The sequence below is a fragment of the Podarcis bocagei genome (genome assembly GCF_964188305.1).
Source record: "Podarcis bocagei genome assembly, chromosome: 1".
NCBI classification, from domain to species: domain Eukaryota; kingdom Metazoa; phylum Chordata; class Lepidosauria; order Squamata; family Lacertidae; genus Podarcis; species Podarcis bocagei.
The window spans coordinates 75,387,752-75,407,880 of record NC_138125.1 but is presented as its reverse complement, the minus strand read 5'-3'; the positions used below and the strand labels follow the sequence as shown (position 1 = coordinate 75,407,880).

Below are 20,129 nucleotides of genomic sequence, written 5' to 3'. Positions count from 1 at the left end.
ATGCTGAACAGAAGCACTCGGCTCTGCAACATTTTCCCCAATATAAATTAGCACTACCTTTGGTGGTGTAGATGCAATAATCTTGACTGTTCTCTGCTAACACCTTAAGCTCTGGAATTAGTTAAGTATTTATTTAAGTCCATCTCCCTATAGGCTTTGATAGTCTATAGGCTATAATATCATGGGTAGGCAAACTAAGGCCTGGGGGTCGGATCTGGCCCAATCGCCTTCTAAATCCGGCCTGTGGACAGTCTGGGAATCAGCGTGTTTTTACATGAGTAGAATGTGTCCTTTTATTTAAAATGCATCTCTGGGTAATTTGTAGGGCCTTCCTGGTGTTTTTACATGAGTAGAATGTGTGTTTTGCTTTAAAATACATCTCTGGGCTGTTTGTGGAGCATAGGAATTCGTTCATTCCCCCCCCCCCAAAAAAAAGAAATCTAGCCCGGCCCCCCACAAGGTCTGAGAGACAGTGGACCGGCCCCCTGCTGAAAAAGTTTGCTGACCCCTGGGCTATATACTCCTTTATGTGTGGCTTATTTACATGGGAATAGGATAACTGTGCTATAGTTCATTATACAATGCTTATTTTGGAATGCTAATCAGCAGACAATAAATAGGCATGCTTTTTAAAAAATTTAAACTTTAAAATTAAGAAGTTTGTTGCTTGCTATTACAGTATTTAACTTTCACATTTGTGTGAAATGCCTTCAAATCTTCATGGGAAAGGCGGCACCTGCATTAAAAGACTAAATAAATCATTCCACAGACATTAACCTTTATGTCTTTTTCCACCCATTATATTTTCAGAATAGTGAACACCAAGTGAATTTTGCTACTGCAGGTAGTAGGCAATTTTAAAAGTACATAGTCCATCAGAAATCGTATCGGATACGAAACGCTCGATGTGATTGTCCCTTAAACAGAAGCATAATCTATTTCAAATATGCTCTTATAGGTAATGCTTGAGATCCACTTTGCCCTGCGCATCGTGAAACGTGGTAACATATTTGAAGGTCCGGGTAACTTGGTCATAAACATATAACATGATGCTGTGCAATCAATTTATGTGTTACCAACAACAGAAACAATATGCTTCATTGCCTTCAGTACCGCAGTAAGCATCAGCTCCTGAAACTCCTTTCTTGCTGATGTTTTAAAACTTCTGAACTGGAACATCTTTGTCGCTCTTAAAGAAGATGGGAAGTCTGTCCTGGGTTGTGTTCCTCTACAGGACAATGCCAGTTAATGCTTATCACCTTCGTTCTTTGCAGGTTCAGCCTGTAACCAAACAGACAGAATATTACTGAAAAGTTTGGAGGGAAGCATTTCACTCTTCAACCAACATTCATAGAGAAAAAGGGCCATATGTTGAGGCTTGACTCAGAGGCTGATTTTAAAGTACGCAGGTACAAACTGGTCTAGGGATAACACCTTCAGCTTTCGTTTTGTTCCTCTTCACTAGGCGATTCTGCATGAGAAACAAATCAATTACCCGGATACATTGGGTCAAGTATGCATAAGACCTTATTTGCATAATTTTTTGTGCCATTCTTACTATTTTGCATTTTTATTCTGGTTTTCAGAGGGCTTAGATGCTCAGCAGATCACCTCTATTTCACCAGGCACTGACCACTACCTTTCAAGCATAACAGCTTTGCAACCATTGGGGCTAGAAACACTTTTTAAAAAATCATCAAAACTGAGACATTCAGTAATCTGATCTGTGCCCTGTGCCATTTGTAGGCTGAAACCTGAGAAGAGCAAGTAGAATTTCACTAATGCCCTAGGGCTTATCTGGCTGCCCCCCCCCCAAACCCCTGTGGCCTCACAAGGGGCACTCTAGAGCAACATATGGGACAAACACAGCAGGATGGGAGTGACAGAACAATGTTTAAACTGCCTGTGAGTTGTCATTAAATTTTGTTGGAAAAGTGATGAATTGGAAGCTTTCTGGGGCATGAATAACTAAAAAGTAGATTTAACCTATTTTGTGGGTGTGAGTGTGCACAAATATGAAATATCATACAGTATTTGAAATATTTTTCAAGTCTTTTTATGCTATGCACTTTCTCCCCTTCATCTAAAGTTTGCTCAGTAATTAGAGTTACCGGTAAGTATGATGTTGAGTTTCAAAGAGGCTGCTGAACTACTCGAGGACAGGCACATCTTTCCCAAACCATATCTGTGTTTCTTTTGACTGGGCCGAACGTTGGATTTTATTTGATCTGATGGTTGGTGCAGAAGGCTAATGGGACTTACAGTGAACCAAACACCTCAAGCAGTAAATGCTAGTGGATGGAGACAGGGCAAAGTGTGCGTGTGGTGTGGCAGTGTTCAAGTAAGCTGTGAAGAAGATGTCCCTGTGCATTTGCACCACCAGACACACAATTCTCATAAAGTTTACAAATCCCCAGGTTAATGATTGAGTCAGTTCCACAGGACATGCGACGTATGCTGTTCTGTGGTATAAAGAATGTGTGCACCTTTGCTTGGGTGCAGACAGTCCATCATCTTCTTGCCTGGTGGTGTCCGTTGTGCACGAGATGCAAGGAGAACTGGCAGGCTGCTTTTTGCTGTAAGTCTATACCTTTCTTTAATAAAGCATCAGAACTGGCCAATTTTCATGTCTTTTGAATCCTTCCTCCGAATTCCCACATATCTCGAACCCCCATGAGTTCTTCTCCAGCTCTGGGACTGTAGTGCACAACCAATATTGTATGGAAGTTTTATAGATTCAGCCAAAAAGACTTCCACACAATCACACAGCCACAGACAACCATGTTGTCTTTTCTCAGTGTGGCATGCCTACTCAGCAGTGCTGAGCAAGGAGTATGATGAAAACTCACGAGGAAATATTAAGTACAGTGGTGCCCCGCAAGACGAATGCCTCGCAAGACGGAAAACTCGCTAGACGAAAGAGTTTTCCGTTTTGGAGGTGCTTCGCAAAACGAATTTCCTATGGGCTTGCTTCGCAAGACGACAATGTCTTGCGAGTTCCTGCTGGTTTTTTTCCCTCCCCCCCCCCTTTTTCTAAGCCGCTAAGCCACTTATCAGCTGATCCGATAAGCCGCTAATAGCGCTAATCCACTAATCTGTCAATGGGCTTGCTTCGCAAGACGAAAAAACCGCTAGACGAAGAGAATCACAGAACGGATTATTTTCGTCTTGTGAGGCACCACTGTACAAGTGGAAACTTGTCACCCACAGGCCCAATAATCTATCTCAAGCTGTTGGAACTTGAGTACACCTTAGCAACAAAGAACTCTGTACTTTAGGCTGAGGTATTATGCTTCTTTTTCATTTCATTTCATTTTTAATTTGTATACCGTCTTTCTATAAGACTATACACAAGGCAGCTTACAAGCTGAAGAAACAACAAAACAGCAAAGATCACACATGTAATAATCTGATGCAATACAAAAAAGTCACAAAAACTTTAAACAACTTAAATAAAGCAATATTCAATAATCTATTAGAATATAATAGTAAACAGTAACATTAAATAACAGTAAATAATAATTAAACAGTTTACACTTATCAGTGACAATAAAGAATTACTGAACTATAATCAATATAAAAAATTGATTGTTTTTATTATCCTTCTGAACTATAAGGGGTGTCTCACCTAGATTTCTGGAAATAGAGAAAGGCTTAATAATTAATAGGTATTTTTGAACCACTGCAATAAAGTTGTAGTTTTAAAAAGCTTCAATAGTCTCCATCAACACCTGTAACATGCTTTCATCAGTATTAGTGGAACCAGTATTGCATAAAGGTTGGGACTCATGCATATCTCCTTCCTTCATGCTTAGGGTAATGCTACACCTGGTTTATTTTGGGCACTTCTTCGCTTACTACAGCACCCCATATATTCTCATTGCCACAATTCCTCAGGTGGTTTACTGTGGGGTCATGTGGCTCATATGGGTTTGCACACATGTTCTAAAGGCACACAAGTCTCAGCTCTATTTAAAGGGTGAGGCCATTTGTCCTGATGGTGACAGGTAAGTACCTTGGCATGATGAGGATGCTTTCCTATTGTCTGGGTGCAAAACCACATAAAACAGTGGACTGAAAACATCCTAAGTTTGTAAGAATCAAACTCTTTGGTTTTGCATCAAACAGCAAACTAGGGTGACATAGGGCAGCACTTCCAACTGGTATTTCAAAGTTTACTCACCTTAGCGTTTGGAACTCTATGCATCAGATGCAAAGCCAAAAGGAAAATCAGCCAACCAACAACAATCATTGTACAATTTCTCAGAGTTTTCCCACTTACGGAATGTGACTTGATATGGCTAATTTTTTAAGGACAAAAGAAAATCACCTTTCAGCTGATTTTAGGCAGCTCAGTACTTTGGCTTTCTTGGTGGCTATTTGTGATGAGCCAGACTGTGCAGTGAACTAGATTGTGACATCATTTGTTATGTAACAATTGACTCAACCAGCATGACATCAGCAAAATAGTTTCTCTGATAGAACCAAAGGCATTTCAGATAGATACAGGAGTTACAAAAGCTTTTGTTTAAATAAACTATTTCATTTTGGTTTGGAGTTTTTATAAACTACATTTAAAGGGAGGGGGGAATAGTTACAAATCAGATACAAAATTTAAAAGCTGAAGTTTCCTTAAGTTCCAAACGTTTTCCCCTCTTGGGAGTGGTCAGCCAATCAACTTCAGTTTTCTCTCCTATTGGCCACCAGGTCCACGCAGAGGGGAGGGGGCGGCAAGGTACATTTGCCCCGGGCCTTGGAGGCCTAAGCCAACCAAGGAGACCTCACCAGGGACCAGCTGGTGCAATGGGCATAACAAGCGGAGCAGCTTGCTATTGGGTCTGCTGTCATTGTGCTATTTTGTGAAACATTTTCTCTCTTCTTACCAACTATAGCACCATTCATGCTGTGGAAGTGGAATGTATGGGTCTGGGGCCTGAGCCTATTTGTATCTTATCACAACATCTCCCATTGGAGTGTAAAAAAGCAGAGTCAGCATGAAGGAGGGTGAGACGTTGAAAAGTGAAAAGGTGAAGGGAGTATAGAATGGTTATGGGGTTTTGACCAGCACTGCTGTTTCTGGTGTTCCTTTCAAAGCTAATCTCTTGTGGTCTCTCATGAACCAAGTTGTGGCAACATTGCCATCCCTATAGAAGCTGTTACATTCCAGAACATCTGAGCAGAACATCAATCAGCACAGAAGAGAATCTGGCTGATGGGGTCTTCCCCAATGCAACGGTCTTGCTTCAGTAAGTAGAATCTTGAATTAACTTTTACCCTAATCACAACATTATGGCTTGATTTTTCTTCCACAGAGCTTCACAAAAGAACAAGCCAGGCTGCTGCCCCAAAAGTTGCCCTATGCCATTTCTGGGAATATGGACCTAAGAAGAGCCTGCTGGATCAGACCAGTGACCCACATACTGCAGCATCCTCTTGTCATCGTGGCCAACCAGGTGTCTGTGGGAAACACGCAAGCAGGATTTGAGCAGGAGCAACTCTTCCCTCATGTGGCTTTGCTGCCTCCCAACTGCAGAGGCTCATTGCCATCGATGGGAAGAGCTGTTCGACAGCTGAACTGTCTCCCTTTGGAGGGAGGTTGTGGGTTCTCCTTCCTTGGAGGTTTTCAAGCAGAGCCATCTGTCATGGATGCTTTAGCTAAGAATCCTGCAGTGCAGGGGGGTTGCAGTAGATGGCTCTTGGGGTCCCTTCCAACTCTACGATTCTGTGATAGCCCTCTCCTCCATGAATTGGTCCAATACTCTCTGAAAGCCATCTAGGTTGGTGGCCATGACTGCCTCCTGTGGCCAATGAAAAACACCTTTTCGGGGGCCCCAAAAAACTTCAAGGAAAAAAACCTGGATGTACATTTCCTAATACAAGATAAAAAACAAAATAAAACCTGCATACAGCACCAGTGTTTTGTGTTGTGTAGGCTCCTGTGATGTAAGTAATGGGCCCCACCTGCTCCCTAAAATATCACTGGTTTGCTCATGTCTATATACAGTACAGTGGTGCCTCGCAAGACGAAATTAATCCGTTCCGCGAGTCTCTTCGTCTTGCGGTTTTTTCGTCTTGCGAAGCACAGCTATTAGCGGCTTAGCGGCTATTAACGGCTTAGCGGCTTTAAGAAAAAGGAAACAAACTGGCAAGAACTCGCAAGACGTTTCGTCTTGCGAAGCAAGCCCATAGGGAAATTCGTCTTGCGGAACGACTCAAAAAATGGAAAACTCTTTCGTCTTGCGCGTTTTTCGTCTTGCGAGGCATTCGTCTTGCGAGGTACCACTGTATAGGGTGCCTACATTCTGCATGGACTGGTTGCATGGCAACATATGCAAATGGCTTTGGATACCAATTAGGACCATATATTACCATATAGCATATAGAAAACAGCGACAATTTGTTGTTAACAAAGGACAGCTGGACATCTAAAGGGCCCCATTACCTTCAGTAGCTTAGGGCCTCATCAAACATAAATCCGGCCCTGGGTTCAAGCGCAGGCCTCGCGCCTCGACGCGAGAAGCAACCCGCTTCCCCACAAGGCGCGGCTTAAAACCTAGGCAGTCTACCTAAGCAAGGGGCGGGCCTGGGGAAAAGGAGGAACTGGGAGAGGCCGCGCGGCCGGCCGGCTCGCCTTTCCAGGCGCGCCAGCAGCAGGAAGCAGTGCTTGTTCCTCCTCGCACGGGCCGCCGGCGATGGAGTTCTCCGAGGAGCAGCTGAGGAAGTGGCTGAGCAAGGCAAGGCGGGCGGCGGCGACAGGTTGGGCGGGCGCGAGCGCGAGCGCTCCTCTCCGCGCGCCGGGTGGGCGGCCCGAGGGAGCGACTCCCCCCACCCCCGGCTTCCCATGGGCGCCGCTTTGCCGTCGAGTCACTCCGGATGTCCCCGGTTAAGACGCTGTTGCAAGCTGCCTGCCTGCTCACCACAAGTTATATAGGGTTGCAACATGGCCGTGGCTGAGGGTGGCTCTGTAGACTGCCGAAATATGTGTCCCAACGCTGTCAGCGATGTAAGCAAGGCCTCATCGTAGGGTGCATTTAGGACACAGGCTTCTGCATGCAGCGCTCCTAGAAATGCAGAACTTGCTCCTTGACCCGGGATGTAGGGATCTCTAGAAACCTACCGCACATCAGCCCTAGTTGTCATTCAGGAGGGTCACAGGTTCCCCATCTCTGTTCTAGCAGCAGAATCCTACGTTTGTTGGCTCGGAAGGAAGCCCAGTTAAATACGTGTGTTAAATACGTGTAATCTGTGTTGCAATTATGATGGCAAGAATGTTTGGAAGGTGAATTTAAGCCATGGCTGCCAATGAAGAACTGGGAGTGCACTTAGAGTCATCTGACATCAAGTGACTGACAGCTCTTCCTACCTGTTCAACTAGCCCTGTGGAGTAAGGTTACCAGATTTTTTTTTCAATGAATCCAGGAAGACTTTTCAACTTCAGTCGAATTTAGTGGATTTTGTCAGGGGACTGATTTATAAACCCGGGGACTGTCCCCAGGAAACGGGGAGGTCTGGTAACCTTACTGTGGAGGGTTTGCCAATTCTGGATCTGGCCCGATTCGATTCCCCACCCCTGCTTTACATACTTAAAAGTGGTGTGTGCATGTTTTAAAGAACAAATGTGAGCAGAATTTTATCTATAGTGCTTTAACTCAATGCACATCCGAAAAGGTACTGCTAACAAAGGTGTAATTAAAGGAAGGTGCAGTCATTCTAATAAGTGCAGATCTACACAGCATGACTTTCACATGGGAATGGGCTGTATTGATACTGAAGCGAATTACGGTAGGTTTCCGGTTCAGAAGAATCAATGGTTTAGATTTCCAATTTCAGCTGTGAAGCTAAATTGCTTAATAACAATGACAAGTTTTAAAGGCAGGGTGCATCAATATAAAATTGCTTAAAAGAATAAAATTATCCTTGTTCTCTCTGCAGTATAAATTCCGAGATCTGACCATAGAAGAACTGAAGAGCGTACATGAGTTGTACCCAAACACCACATTTGCCATGAGTACCTACAGTAAGAGTAACGTCTATTATTTTGGCCCATTGGAAAAATGATTGTGTGAGAATGTCATTTTGTATATAAAAGTTTGAATAGTAGTCAATGCAAGTAAGGAATTCAACTCCAGTTACTTATGTTCGTTATTCACAATATTACCTGCAGCACAATCCTATGTATGTTTACTAGAAAGTAAGCCCGCAGTATTCAGTAGGGCTTACTCCCAAGTGAGTGTGCTTTCACCTTGTGTAAATTTTTTAACCTTCAACGGTTAAGTCAGGCATCCCCAAACTTGGCCCTCCAGCTGTTTTGGAACTACAACTCCCATCATCCCTAGCTAACAGAACCAGTGGTCAGGGATGATGGGATGATAGTCCCAAAACAGCTGGAGGCCACGTTTGGGTGTGCCTGAGTTAAGTAATCACTTTACTGTTGCTCCTTTATGAAGTTTGGGGTGGTAGAGCGAGCTTTGTATTGGTTTGCTGCTATTTGCTGCCAGAAAGGAAAATAAAGCAAATAGCAGCAAACCAATGAAGTTGTTTTATTTTCCTTTCTGGCTGTATTGTATTTTACATGTTCTTTTTATTTTGCTGTCATGATTTCTTTGTTGTTTTAAAAAGTCTGGTGGTGTATAACATTTAAAATAATGAGTTATCTGGCTCTGATATCAGATGTTAATAAAGCAGAATTATTGGTAACAAAATAATGACAAAAATGTAAATTGGTGGGGATGTGCCACTTACATGAACTCCCTCTGGCTGTGTCCTGCTGCATACCGAGATGGAGAGAGGGAGGGCAGAGATCTCCACAGTACCAACCTGCTGGCAGGAATGCCGGATACACTCCGCCAGTGCATTTGCACCGTGCCAACCTTAGCAGTGCCTTGCCTGCCCCCTCTCTGTCACAGTACACAGCAGCTGTGCAAACAGAGAGTGCTCAAGTGAGAAGGGCAGTCTCACCGTGCTGTCTGCTACTGAAAAAATGTAATCTATACGCGCATACAAATTAATGTTCTGAACTTTAGCTTTTAAGGATGGTTCCCAGAAAGACCTTTTGAATTGTAGTGGCACTGTTCCAGTGAAATACCAGGGTAAGTTGTTCACTATGTTTTTGTTTGCTACCTAATAATACATTGGGAATTGCAAGTGGGATGGGATTTTGGGGTGGGGTAGTACCTCTGGTGGGTGACACATCATGCTCCCTCTGGGGAAGTTTGTCCACCTTTGGTTCCCACCCTTTACTCATCCTTCATCTGTGGCTCCTACAAGCTGTCAGCATGCGACAGCAACCACACCCCAGGAAACAGCTTTGACTGGCCAGCTAAACCATGTGAGGACATGCGAAGCCAGGCTGCAGTGGATTGAGCAGACAAGACCAATAATGGGTCTTAAACCACAACAGAATAGACTAAAACAACTTAAAACTCGTACAAACTTTCTAAACATTTTGTTTAAATAAGAATGTGTTCAGCAGGCACTAAAAAGAATACCGTGACGACGCCTGCTTGATATCAGTAGTACAGTGGTGCCTCGCAAGACGAAATTAATTCGTTCCGCAAGTTTTTTCTTTTTGCGAGTTTTTCGTCTTGCGAAGCACGGTTTCCCATAGGAATGCATTGAAAATCAATCAATGCGTTCCTATGGAGACCGTCCGGGAACAGAGGGGAAGCGCCGCTCTGTCCCCTCTTTTGAAGCAAGGGGCTGTGGGGAGAAGATAGCTTCTCCCCGCCGCCCCTTGCTTCAAAAGAAGTCCGGGGACAGCGGGAAGCGCTTCCCGCTGTCCCCGGACCTGGGGCTGTGGGGAGAAGATCACTTCTCCCCGCCGCCCCTTGCTTCAAAAGAGGTCCAGGGACAGCGGGGAAGACCCGCTGTCCCCGGAGCTTGCGGGGCAAGCTTCGTTTTGCGAAGCAAGCCCATAGGGAAATTCGTCTTGCGAGGCAACTCAAAAACGAAAAAACCTTTCGTTTTGCGAGTTTTTTGTCTTGCGAGGCGTTCGTCTTGCGGGGCACCACTGTATATCTTTTGTAAGCTGCCCTGGAAATATTCATATTGATGGGCTGCATATACTTTTTTAAATAAGTAAAGATATATTTCTAATAGAGTGTCCAATAGCAACTCTTGTTCAAGAGCAAGTGCAAAAGGTCTTCCTGCTTCCATTATTCAGGCTGCTGAAACAAAGAGAGTTTGAGCAGAAACCAGGAGTGGATTTTTCCCGTGTGAAAAGACTGTGAACTCAGTTCTGGCATTTAAAATAAATTCCTGGACTGTATATGTTTGCCTTCTTAGCCTATGGCTCCAGATCATGGACTTTGGGGTTCTAGTGAAAAACAAAGTACAATAGATCCTACAATACGCCCACCCATGGGTTAAATATCAAGTGTAAAATTTAAGATGTATACATGACCAGTCAAGGAGCAGTGGTTGTTGATAGTTGCTTATGTTTTGTATTTTGACAGGTAATTCGTACAACATTCCAATTTTCCTATGGATTTTAGATTCTCATCCTTTTACTCCTCCAATCTGCTTCTTAAAGCCCACTGCAAACATGGGGATTTCTGTAGGAAAGCATGTAGATGCCCGGGGAAGGATATACTTGCCCTATCTACAAAACTGGAGTCATGTAAGGGATGTCTGTGCATGTCATGTAAAATAGTATTATTGCTTTACTAAAATCGGTTTACAGTGTTTGTCTTAGTCTTAATTTAATGTCATCCATATTGTGTACCTTAATTGTATAAAAACGTGCCTTTTAACATGAGCTGTCGTCATGCCAGATAGGCTACACAGGCAATGTGAGAGAAAGTAGAGGCTATTTTATTGGACTAGCAAAAGTAGTGTGTATTTGTAGTCATGGCCTGCAGGTAATAATAATAATAATAATGATAATAATGATAATAATGATAATAATGATAATAATGATAATAATGATAATAATGATAATAATAATAATAATAATAATAATAATAATAATAATAATAATAATTAATAATAATTTATTATTTATACCCCTCCCATCTGGCTGGGTTTCCCCAGCCACTCTGGGCGGCTTCCAAAAGAATATTAAAATACTGTGATACATCAAACATTAAAAGCTTCCCTAAACAGGGCTGCCTTCAGACCTAAACAGGGCTGCCTTCAGGTTCTCTGTCAGCAGAGGCATGGTCAACCAGAGTTATTGCAGGGGCAGTGTTTTGTCTAACAGCGCCCCCAAAGTGCTTTACTTTTTCATTTTTATGAATGAATGGCAAAAATCTCACTTGCAAAGGAAAAGGTACTCGGAGTTCCCCACTGGGATGGGTCATGATCCTCTTACGCCCCTATCCCTGTAAGAAAGGCCTGCTCCTTTGTGTGTGGCCCCTATCTTGATTCTGCTTCTTTGGGGAAAAGTTGATAACTGGCTTATGTAGCTATGAAGGGGAAAATTTGATAAGCCCTATGCACAGTGATTGTAAATAAAGTGCTTCAGATTCTAAGTCCATTTAGGCATGTGGAGAGCTGCCCTTTTTTTTTCCTTTTAAGACATTTTTGTTCATAGAATGTTTGTTATCTAAAATTGCGGTACTAGACCACGTTAAAGGCTCTGGTAATGACATATAATCTCTACAGGGTTCCATGAAAGACCACATTGCCCTTTCCATACACAGTGGATGGCTGTGTTTTATGGGAGAGTCTGTCCTTGAAGTCTCTGAAATATCAGAAGCCCACAGTAATTGAGAGCAGACATTTCAGTGTAGCTGCCCCTGTTTTGTGGAACCAGACAGAAGGCCTTCTCGGTAGTGGCGCCCGCCCTGTGGATCGTCCTCCCATCAGATGTCAAGGAAATAAGCAGTTAACCTATTTGTAAAAGACATCTGAAGGCAGCCCTGTTTAGGGAAGTTTTTAATATTTAATGCTGTATTGTTTTTAATACTCGATTGGGAGCCACCCAGAGTTGCTGAGGAAACTCAGCCAGATGGGCGGGGTATAAATAAATTATTATTATTATTATTATTATTATTATTATTATTATTATTATTATTATTTATTATATTGAGATACAACAGGTGCCTGCTGCCTGTGGTTGTTTCTGGAAACTACTGAATACAATTTTGTTTCAAGAAGCTTTTCCAGCTGGATTTTTCGTTCTGTTTTGTTTTAAGTCTCTGCCTTGCATGTTTTGTTATTGATGTTTAAGAACCTATTTTTAGTTGCTCTTGTTGGAGGCTTGTAAATCACTTTAAGACTTATGTGAAAGGATATCATAATAAGATGAGGAGGAGGCTAATTGTTGTTATATTTGTTTCAGCCGCAGTCCATGATCATAGGGTTATTAAAGGAAATGAGCGCAAAATTTGAAGAGGAGCTCCCTCTGTTCTCATTATCATCTTCAGATGCAGCCAGACAGTCAGAGCTGCTCTCCTACATTGCAAAAATCACTGAAGGTATGCATCATCTTTGGGTTTTCATTTAGGAGACAAGTTCTGTATGCAGGATTCAGTCATTGATAAATGGCTTTCATTGAGGAACAATAGCAAGAGATGGCTATCATCCTCCCATTATCCCTGAAGCATCTGACTGGCCATTGTGAGAAACGGCTGAACTTTTGGTCTGATCCAACAGGGCTCTTCTTCAGTTTGACGTTAGCGTTCATATGAAGAAGGCTGTACAATATGTCCTTGTCCTTCACAGACCACCATAGTTTCAGTTAAACCTTTTTTGGTTGGTTTGTTCCATTACATCCAGTCATTTTCCATGCAACTTCCCAAGTTGAGCGCATTTGTTTATATTAATGACTATATGTTATTTTAGGTGAAGACAACATTCAGTCCAAGGGAGAGGGAAAGAAAAATGATGGAGGATTTAACAAAGTTACAGTGATTGGAGCAGGTGATCTGGGCCTTGCTTGTGCACTGGCTATTTCAGCAAAGGTATATATATACTTTACGTGAAATGACCACTGTGATTGCTTCTGTAGTGATTCCAAACTGGGATAAAATAATTATTCTTGAATAGAGTGGGATGTATTTCTGAGTAAGCCTGCAAAGGACTGTGCATTGAGGGTCTATTTGCATAACTTCTCAGCACATGGGAACCATAGCTTTTAGTTGGCACATGCTGTCTTAAATTGTGTATTTTCCAATAGCACCAACAGAATTCAGCCTGTATGGACTTTTAGCAGGCTAATATAAGCAGCTGGAAAGCTACTAGCAAAGTTGCTTTCAGCATGGATCTGCCACTCACCTGCTGCCCTGGTGAGGTTTAGATTGCTCTGTGAATCTCCAGGTATTTTGTCATGATCCAGGCATCCTACTGATTTCTATGGGAGAGATTTCAGTGCGTGTTTAATGCCTGCCGAATTATGCCTGACCATCTTCAGGAGAGTCTGGCTGCTGGATAAAGCCAAAGGCCCATTTAGTCCGGCATCCTGTTCTCACAGTGGCCAATGCAGTGACTATGGGAAACCGGAAAGCAGGATCCAAGCGGAGCAGCACTCTTCCCACTTTTGATTCCCAGCAATTGGGATTCAGAGGCACATTGTCTCTAGCAGTGGCAACTTGATGCAAACAGATGACTGGTGTGATGGGAGAGAATAGCTGTTGGCTTAAATTTAACAGCAGCTTGTGTAGAAAATAGGATTGTATGTCAGCATTTAAAGAAATAAATCAGAGTTGTATTAAACCCTTTCAGAATGCCATTTTATCTTTTCTCCACTGAATAATTACTTCTTTGCTTTCAATTTGTACCAGGGTGTTGCTGACAGAGTGGTTGTCTTGGACTGCTCAGAAGGTACAATGAAAGGAGCAGCTATGGACCTGGAAATCTTTGCCTTGCCTAATGTGGAAATCAGCAGAGGTATTGTGTTGGCTTCTGAGATGTGTGTGGTGGTCCCCCCCCCCCACTGTATACTTCAAATGAACTTTCTAAGTAATTCTTGGAATCGTTGCCAAGAACATTTCACTCGTAGCAATAATGTCTGAAAGCACATGAAGGCCCCATGTGATGAAGCTAAGGAAGTTTGAGTGTAGCCAGAGCCTGGATGGGGAGACCATGTGTACAGATGGGTTCCACGATGAAAGGCAGGAGATATACATGTGTGTGTATATATAGGCGCGTGTGTGTGTGTATACACACACTATATGCCTGAGAAAGTTGTGGCACAGTGCTTAATTAGCGACTCCTTTTACACTTGTATGGACGCGGGTGGCGCTGTGGGTTAAACCACAGAGCCTAGGACTTGCCGATCAGAAGGTCGGCAGTTCGAATCCCCACGATGGGGTGAGCTCCCGTTGCTCGGTCCCTGCTCCTGCCAACCTAGCAGTTTGAAAGCACGTCAAAGTGCAAGTAGATAAATAGGTACTGCTCCGGCAGGAAGGTAAATGGCATTTCCGTGCGCTGCTCTGGTCCCCAGAAGCGGCTTTGTCATGCTGGCCACATGACCCGGATGCTGTACGCCGGCTCCCTCGGCCAATAAAGTGAGTTGAGTGCTGCAACCCCAGAGTCAGCCACAACTGGACCTAATGGTCAGGGGTCCCTTTACCTTTACTTTTACACTCGTACGGGTCGTATCCAACACTTCTGTTCTGCTAACACAGCAGACTTCTGCTTGCACACTAGAACTTTCCTGTCTTCTCCTCTGCAGCACCTCTTGCATCCTCTGGGTCGGAGGAACCTTTGGAGCAGATTCTGAGGGCGTGTGAGGAGAGGAGAGGAGAGGAGAGGAGAGGAGAGGAGAGGAAAGGAAAGGAAAGGAAAGGAAAGGAAAGGAAAGGAAAGGGGGAGCCCCATTGCACAAGTTGAACTCCACATGCACAGCATTGGATACGACTCTGTATCTTTAGATAAAACAAAAGTTTACCTGTCCAGTTCATGAACTTAAAAAATAATAATGAAATAGGTCTTATACTCTCGCCTTGACGTGTGCAGAAATTCTTTCTTTGTGTTCTTAGATTTTTCCGCCTCAGCAGGCTCAAAGCTGGTGGTGCTAACAGTGAATTCTTTAGGCAACGCTCAGTCCTATCTGGATGTTGTACAGAGCAATGTTGAACTGTTCAGAGGCATCATTCCTTCAGTAGCACATTATAGCCAACAAAGTGTACTGCTTGTGGCTTCTCAACCAGGTATGGCAGCACTTACCTTTTTATGATTTATTGCTCCCTGGATATAACGTGCTTTGTAATTTCTCATACTTAATAAACCTATTTCTTTACAGAGGCTTCAGGGTGTTCTCTGTTTGCTATCTTGTGGTCAAGTATTGGGACAATGTAGAAAACTAGGCCAGAAAGTTTCCTTTTGTGTGTTGTGTATATCTTGACACACATATGGAATAAGTCTTTTGACATTTTTCTTTAGAGAAGTGAGTAACAGGAAAACTAGTACTTCCATGATTCAAGTTTCAAGAAAGGAGATTCCGACTGAACATCAGGAAGACCTTTATGACAGTAAATGCTGTCTGACAGTGGAACACACTCCTATGAGAGGTGGTGGACTCTCCTTCCTTGGAGGTTTTTAAGCAGAGGTTGGGTGGCCACCTGTAATGTATGATTTAGTTGAGATATGCAGGGGGGTTATTGACTAGATGACCCTCAGGGTCACTTCCAACTCTACAGTTCTATGGTTTTATGATTGCAAATATTTGTATACAAGCATGTTTCAATGCGGCATGGTTAATCTCATTACTTAACCCCAAAGCACCAGGAAAAGTCTCACAAAATCAGTAGGTCATGCTTCTTGGGACATAAATTCTGAGAGGTGCCGGTGCAGAAACAAGTGATTCTGAAGGATCAAAGCTTCTCATCATGTTTTGTTGGAAACGAATAATAACCAGCAGAAATTCACTCTACCAGAACCAAATGTTGTAGAGTGTGATTGTGTTAACCAAGTTTAGTGATATATTTAATTATATTTAAGGTGTGCAAAATAATGCACAGTCAAAACCATGTCTCCTCAGAAATAAGTACTGTTATATTAAATGGGCTTACTTCCAGTAAAGTGGGGTTAAGATTACAAATTTACTAAAACATCCTTCATGATATTTGTTGGAGATGTTGCTGTTGTTTTTAAAACGAATAATTTACTGATATCCAATCAACCCCACTGCCAAAGAGATGAATGATAACTTGATTGGAAACCTTTATGTCTTTTTGACCTGAATACAAATTAATTTGCCCTTTTCAATGTGTTTTTGTCAAATGTACAGTGGAAATAATGACCTATGTATCATGGAAGATGAGTGGATTTCCTAAAAGTCGGGTTATCGGGATTGGTTGTAATCTAGACTCTGCAAGATTCCAATACATTATTGCAAACCTATTAAAAGCTCAAATCAGAGGCAAAGATAATTGGATTATTGGTGAACAAGGGGAAAACAAAGGTAAAATGATGACTTACTACTTAGCTTACTATGCAGTTTAGGGTACCACATGTGTACTTTATATCAGGAGATAATTTCAGAAAACATTGTGATTATTTTTTAATAGAAGTGCTGTATATGGAGATATTTCAGTTTAAATTACTGTTATTTATTTAATGGATAGCCATGACAAGAAGTTTGTGGTTCTGTTCCAGAGACAGCTTCTCCAATTCTATATTTTATGCTAACACTACATTGCGGTGGTGGTTGCTTTGTCACTGACTTCTCATGCAGTTTCTTTGTCTGACGGGTTATTGCGTATTCTGTGTTTTCTGCACATCTGTGAGTTATATACTCCTCTGAATAGAATTCCTACAACTGGTCTCTTTAAAAGCAAAATGGAAAGCACACACTCTACAGAGAAATTATTCCTGAGATAAAAATGCAAATGTTTAAAAACAACATTGATTGTAATTTTATCCTATTCAGTGGCAGCATGGAGTGCTTCTAATTCAGTGACAAGTCATCAGGATGAAGATATAGCAAATCAAAATGCCCAGCATCTCTTAGCTAACAGGTAAAACACTTAGACATGTGGCAGCACAATCAGAAGTAAGTCCCACTGAGTTAACTGGGCCTTATTCCAATATAAATTGATATAGGAGTGCAGCCTAATTCTGAATTTTAATTTACACCCTAGTAACATGATATGAAAGGGAAACCTTCATTACGTACCTATTAAACCCCATTTTTACTTGAACACGTTTTGATCAGGCTACGTATAAAAGGCCTCAAATTCTAGTTGAAGTCTTATCTGTCAGCAGTGCTATTCTTAAAATACGTATACTTTACTCAGGGTCTTGTACCTAAGAAAGTAGCCCACTCTAGACAGCTAACACCTCATAAACCTTGAAGTAATGACTATGGATGTTGGGAGGGGGCAGACACAAGGGTGGAAAATTCCTTACACATGCTTTGCTGCTAGTCATAAAATTAGCAACAAATAATGTAGTTAGCGTCTGCTTGGCTCGAGACCTGTTGCCATGAAAATGTAATCTATACGTAACCATTTTGCTGTAACCTTTTGATTGGTCGAAAGCCATCACATGCATTCTGATGGTTTGTTCTTGGCTTATCATTTGTGTTTTGTCTGAGGCAGACAAACCATGAGTCTGGGTTCAAATGCAGCACGAAGCCAAACAAACCATGGTTTTGCATGGCATAGCTAGTGTGGAAGGAGGACAACCATGGGAGGAGCAAAGCAACTGCATTTTCTTACTGCAAGTACCCTCACGCTTGCTTGTTCACATTTAGACAGTTTTGCTAGCACAACATGTGAACAAGGCCACTACAAAAATGTGTACCACGCTTGTTGATATACAAGTGTGACGTATGGAGATTATAAAGAGGGCATATTGCTTGCTAAAAAAAGTGCATTGTAAATCCTGATTCTTTTGCTTTTATATAGAGCCATGGAAGTTCTGAAAGGAAGAGGCCAAAAATCCTGGTCTGTTGGTCTGTCAATAGCTGATCTGGCAGACAGTATATTGAATGATAAAAGGAAAGTACATTCCATATCAACGATGGTGAAGGTAAACACAGGGCTGATCTGATTTTGCTTTTTTAGAATAGAGGAAACATTAACCTGTGGGTCCCAGGAATTCTAATATACCCAATACTATGTTTTGCCTTTTCTAGGGATGTTACAATATAAATTCTGAAGTATTTTTAAGTGTGCCTTGTGTGCTTGGAATCAGTGGAGTGACTGAAGTCATCAAACTGCTGGATAAAGGTACTGTGGTACAGGAGCTTCAGTCCACGGCTGCCTCAATTCATGATCTTCAACAGCAGCTGAAACTCTGAATACCAGCTAGGCATAACTTGGTCTCTAAGATATTTGAGAGTTGCAGAAAAGACACTATTGCCTAGGTGGCTGCTAAAAAAAGAATACCTCACAATGTTAAAGCTTTGCTAAATTTGGTGTATATTTTATTATAGGGCATGCTAAAGACCATCTGTCAATGACACTCTTATAATAAAAATGATTAGGCAAAATAGGGTGGAAATATGTAACATGAAACGTAATTTTCCAAACTTTCTAGATCATGGGTTGCCTTTTTGCTGGATTTTGTACTCTTGGTTGTTTAATTACTAGCTGTATTAATAAGAAAAAACGGTATCTCTTCTTTTTCCTATATTGAATGCCCAACACTATAATCACCACAAGCCCACTTCCTTTTCAAAGTTGCTATAAATTTGCTGACAAGAGGTATCTTTTCAATCAGAGTGACTATTGTATTTACTATAGGGAACCAGTCTTGTATATATATTACACATTGCTAAAGTCTAAACACAGATGGCCTGGCAGCAAGGTATTGCCTAAAATTAAGGGTCCATGTTTCAGCCAATGATTCAGACAATTTATAACAGAATGTTTCCACCAGCAAATCATTGCAGTAATTCATCTGAAGCTGAAATTTTGGGCATTGCAGATGAATTCTATTTGCTTAGCCTTAATGAGTTGGAAAGTATTTTTCTGAACTTTTTGTATGAATCACCCAAAGACTTAGATATAGATGGGGGTGGGGAGATATAAAAAAGAACCCAGCGCTGTTACATTGCTGCAGTATATAAAATGTGCATAGTTGTATGGTCTTCTTAAAGGCACTTTGGCCAAAATCCAAGAGGCTTGAGGTTCTGTGTGTTCACATCCTCCTTCCTGCTGCAGGTTCTCCTAGCCCCTGAAAAGCCACTCTGAATGTTGGAGTACCCTCCAGTGCAGCTTGTGAATGAAGCAGCCAGGTGGAGCAGGAAATGTTTTGTTTCCCATGTGCACACATTAGTGCTTTTGGCTCACTTGGGAGGGCCTACTGGATTCTGTAAATTGAATTATATAGGCACTTTATATGGGGAGGACATTACAGAATACAGTAAGGCACAGCTAGTCACCATGGTTTAAATGAAATGCTTCCTTTATTCAGAATATGATATTTTTAAAAAGCTGATTCTTCTCCCTTTCCACTCTACCATGCCTTAAAATATAATAGATGAGAAAATAGTTATTGGATAGTGTTAGCCAATACTATTCCCAGGATCTAAATGGTGATTTATGAACTTAGGGTAAAGAGGAGGTGGAGTAATTTTTATTTCTATCTAATGAAGTAATCTGCTTTTCTTTGGTCTTTTGTTAAAATAATTGTGACTTGGCCTGAGTCCTTAGGACAGGATGGGAAGAAAAACTGAATGAATGCACTGCTCAATGTTATGCACTGATAAGGCTTAGTATGTTTGGTGTCATCAGTTGTAACACTGCAACAAGCTTTAAGCACTACCAAATATATAGACTAAACAGTTTAATGATAGTATATGTAGATTTTGTACTCAGGTATGATTGCAATGAATTTTTGCCTTTTTCTTTGCATTATATATTTAAGCAAGTGCTATATGGAAAAAATACTGTGATGTGTAATGTTAATAAAACGTTTATTAACTTTTAAAAGCTCGATGTGTTTTTTTATTACTGTTTTATTGGTTTTCGGTTGTGTTTATGTGCTAATGCTTTAACAATATATTATGGGTGTGGGGGTTAGTCCATACATGGCTTAGAGGTTTTTTAAATATTTAGCAGTACATAAATGCAACTGATTAATGACAAAATTTGCTAATATATACTAATATATGAAGCACATCTATTGGTAGGTCAGATGAGGAATTCATGAGTTGGTGTGGTGCACTATCTAGCTGATACAAAATAGTATCTTGAATCATGACAGCAAAACTTAAATTATTATTTATTAATTTG

The 20,129-nt window shown here is 41.6% G+C and overlaps 1 protein-coding gene and 1 long non-coding RNA gene across 5 annotated transcripts; one reads left to right on the top strand and one right to left on the bottom strand.

Moving 5' to 3' along the window:
* Positions 1-778: 778 nt before the first annotated feature.
* On the bottom strand, positions 779-5,515 carry LOC308591705. The gene is made up of 2 exons (XR_014010223.1): positions 4,184-5,515; positions 779-1,281 (listed from the first exon to the last, which is right to left on the bottom strand). It is a non-coding gene; the product is annotated as an uncharacterized lncRNA (long non-coding RNA).
* A 1,050-nt stretch (positions 5,516-6,565) lies between these two features.
* UEVLD (UEV and lactate/malate dehyrogenase domains) lies at positions 6,566-19,826 on the top strand. 4 transcript variants are annotated; one of them, XM_081202372.1, is made up of 12 exons: positions 6,566-6,734; positions 7,933-8,017; positions 9,024-9,089; positions 10,455-10,618; positions 12,284-12,419; positions 12,787-12,905; positions 13,725-13,830; positions 14,925-15,095; positions 16,175-16,348; positions 16,817-16,904; positions 17,796-17,919; positions 18,026-19,826. In XM_081202372.1, exons 1-12 carry the CDS (start codon positions 6,693-6,695, stop codon positions 18,188-18,190), a joined length of 1,440 nt encoding a protein of 479 aa, XP_081058498.1. In that variant the 5' UTR covers positions 6,566-6,692; the 3' UTR covers positions 18,191-19,826. The 4 variants fall into 4 exon arrangements, with proteins under 4 accessions (XP_081058498.1, XP_081058501.1, XP_081058500.1 ...); XM_081202375.1 differs by lacking the exon at positions 6,566-6,734 and adding an exon at positions 6,873-7,003; XM_081202374.1 differs by lacking the exon at positions 6,566-6,734 and adding an exon at positions 7,072-7,279.
* The last annotated feature ends 303 nt before the right edge of the window (positions 19,827-20,129 follow it).

Excerpts from the sequence above, each read along its gene's own strand:
- UEVLD (XM_081202375.1), top strand. The coding sequence starts at position 6,941 with ATGGCCGTGGCTGAGGGTGGCTCTGTAGACTGCCGAAATATGTGTCCC. Across the intron at positions 8,018-9,023 it reads ATTTGCCATGAGTACCTACA|CTTTTAAGGATGGTTCCCAG; the intron begins GTAAGAGTAACG and ends TCTGAACTTTAG. Across the intron at positions 17,920-18,025 it reads CCATATCAACGATGGTGAAG|GGATGTTACAATATAAATTC; the intron begins GTAAACACAGGG and ends TGCCTTTTCTAG.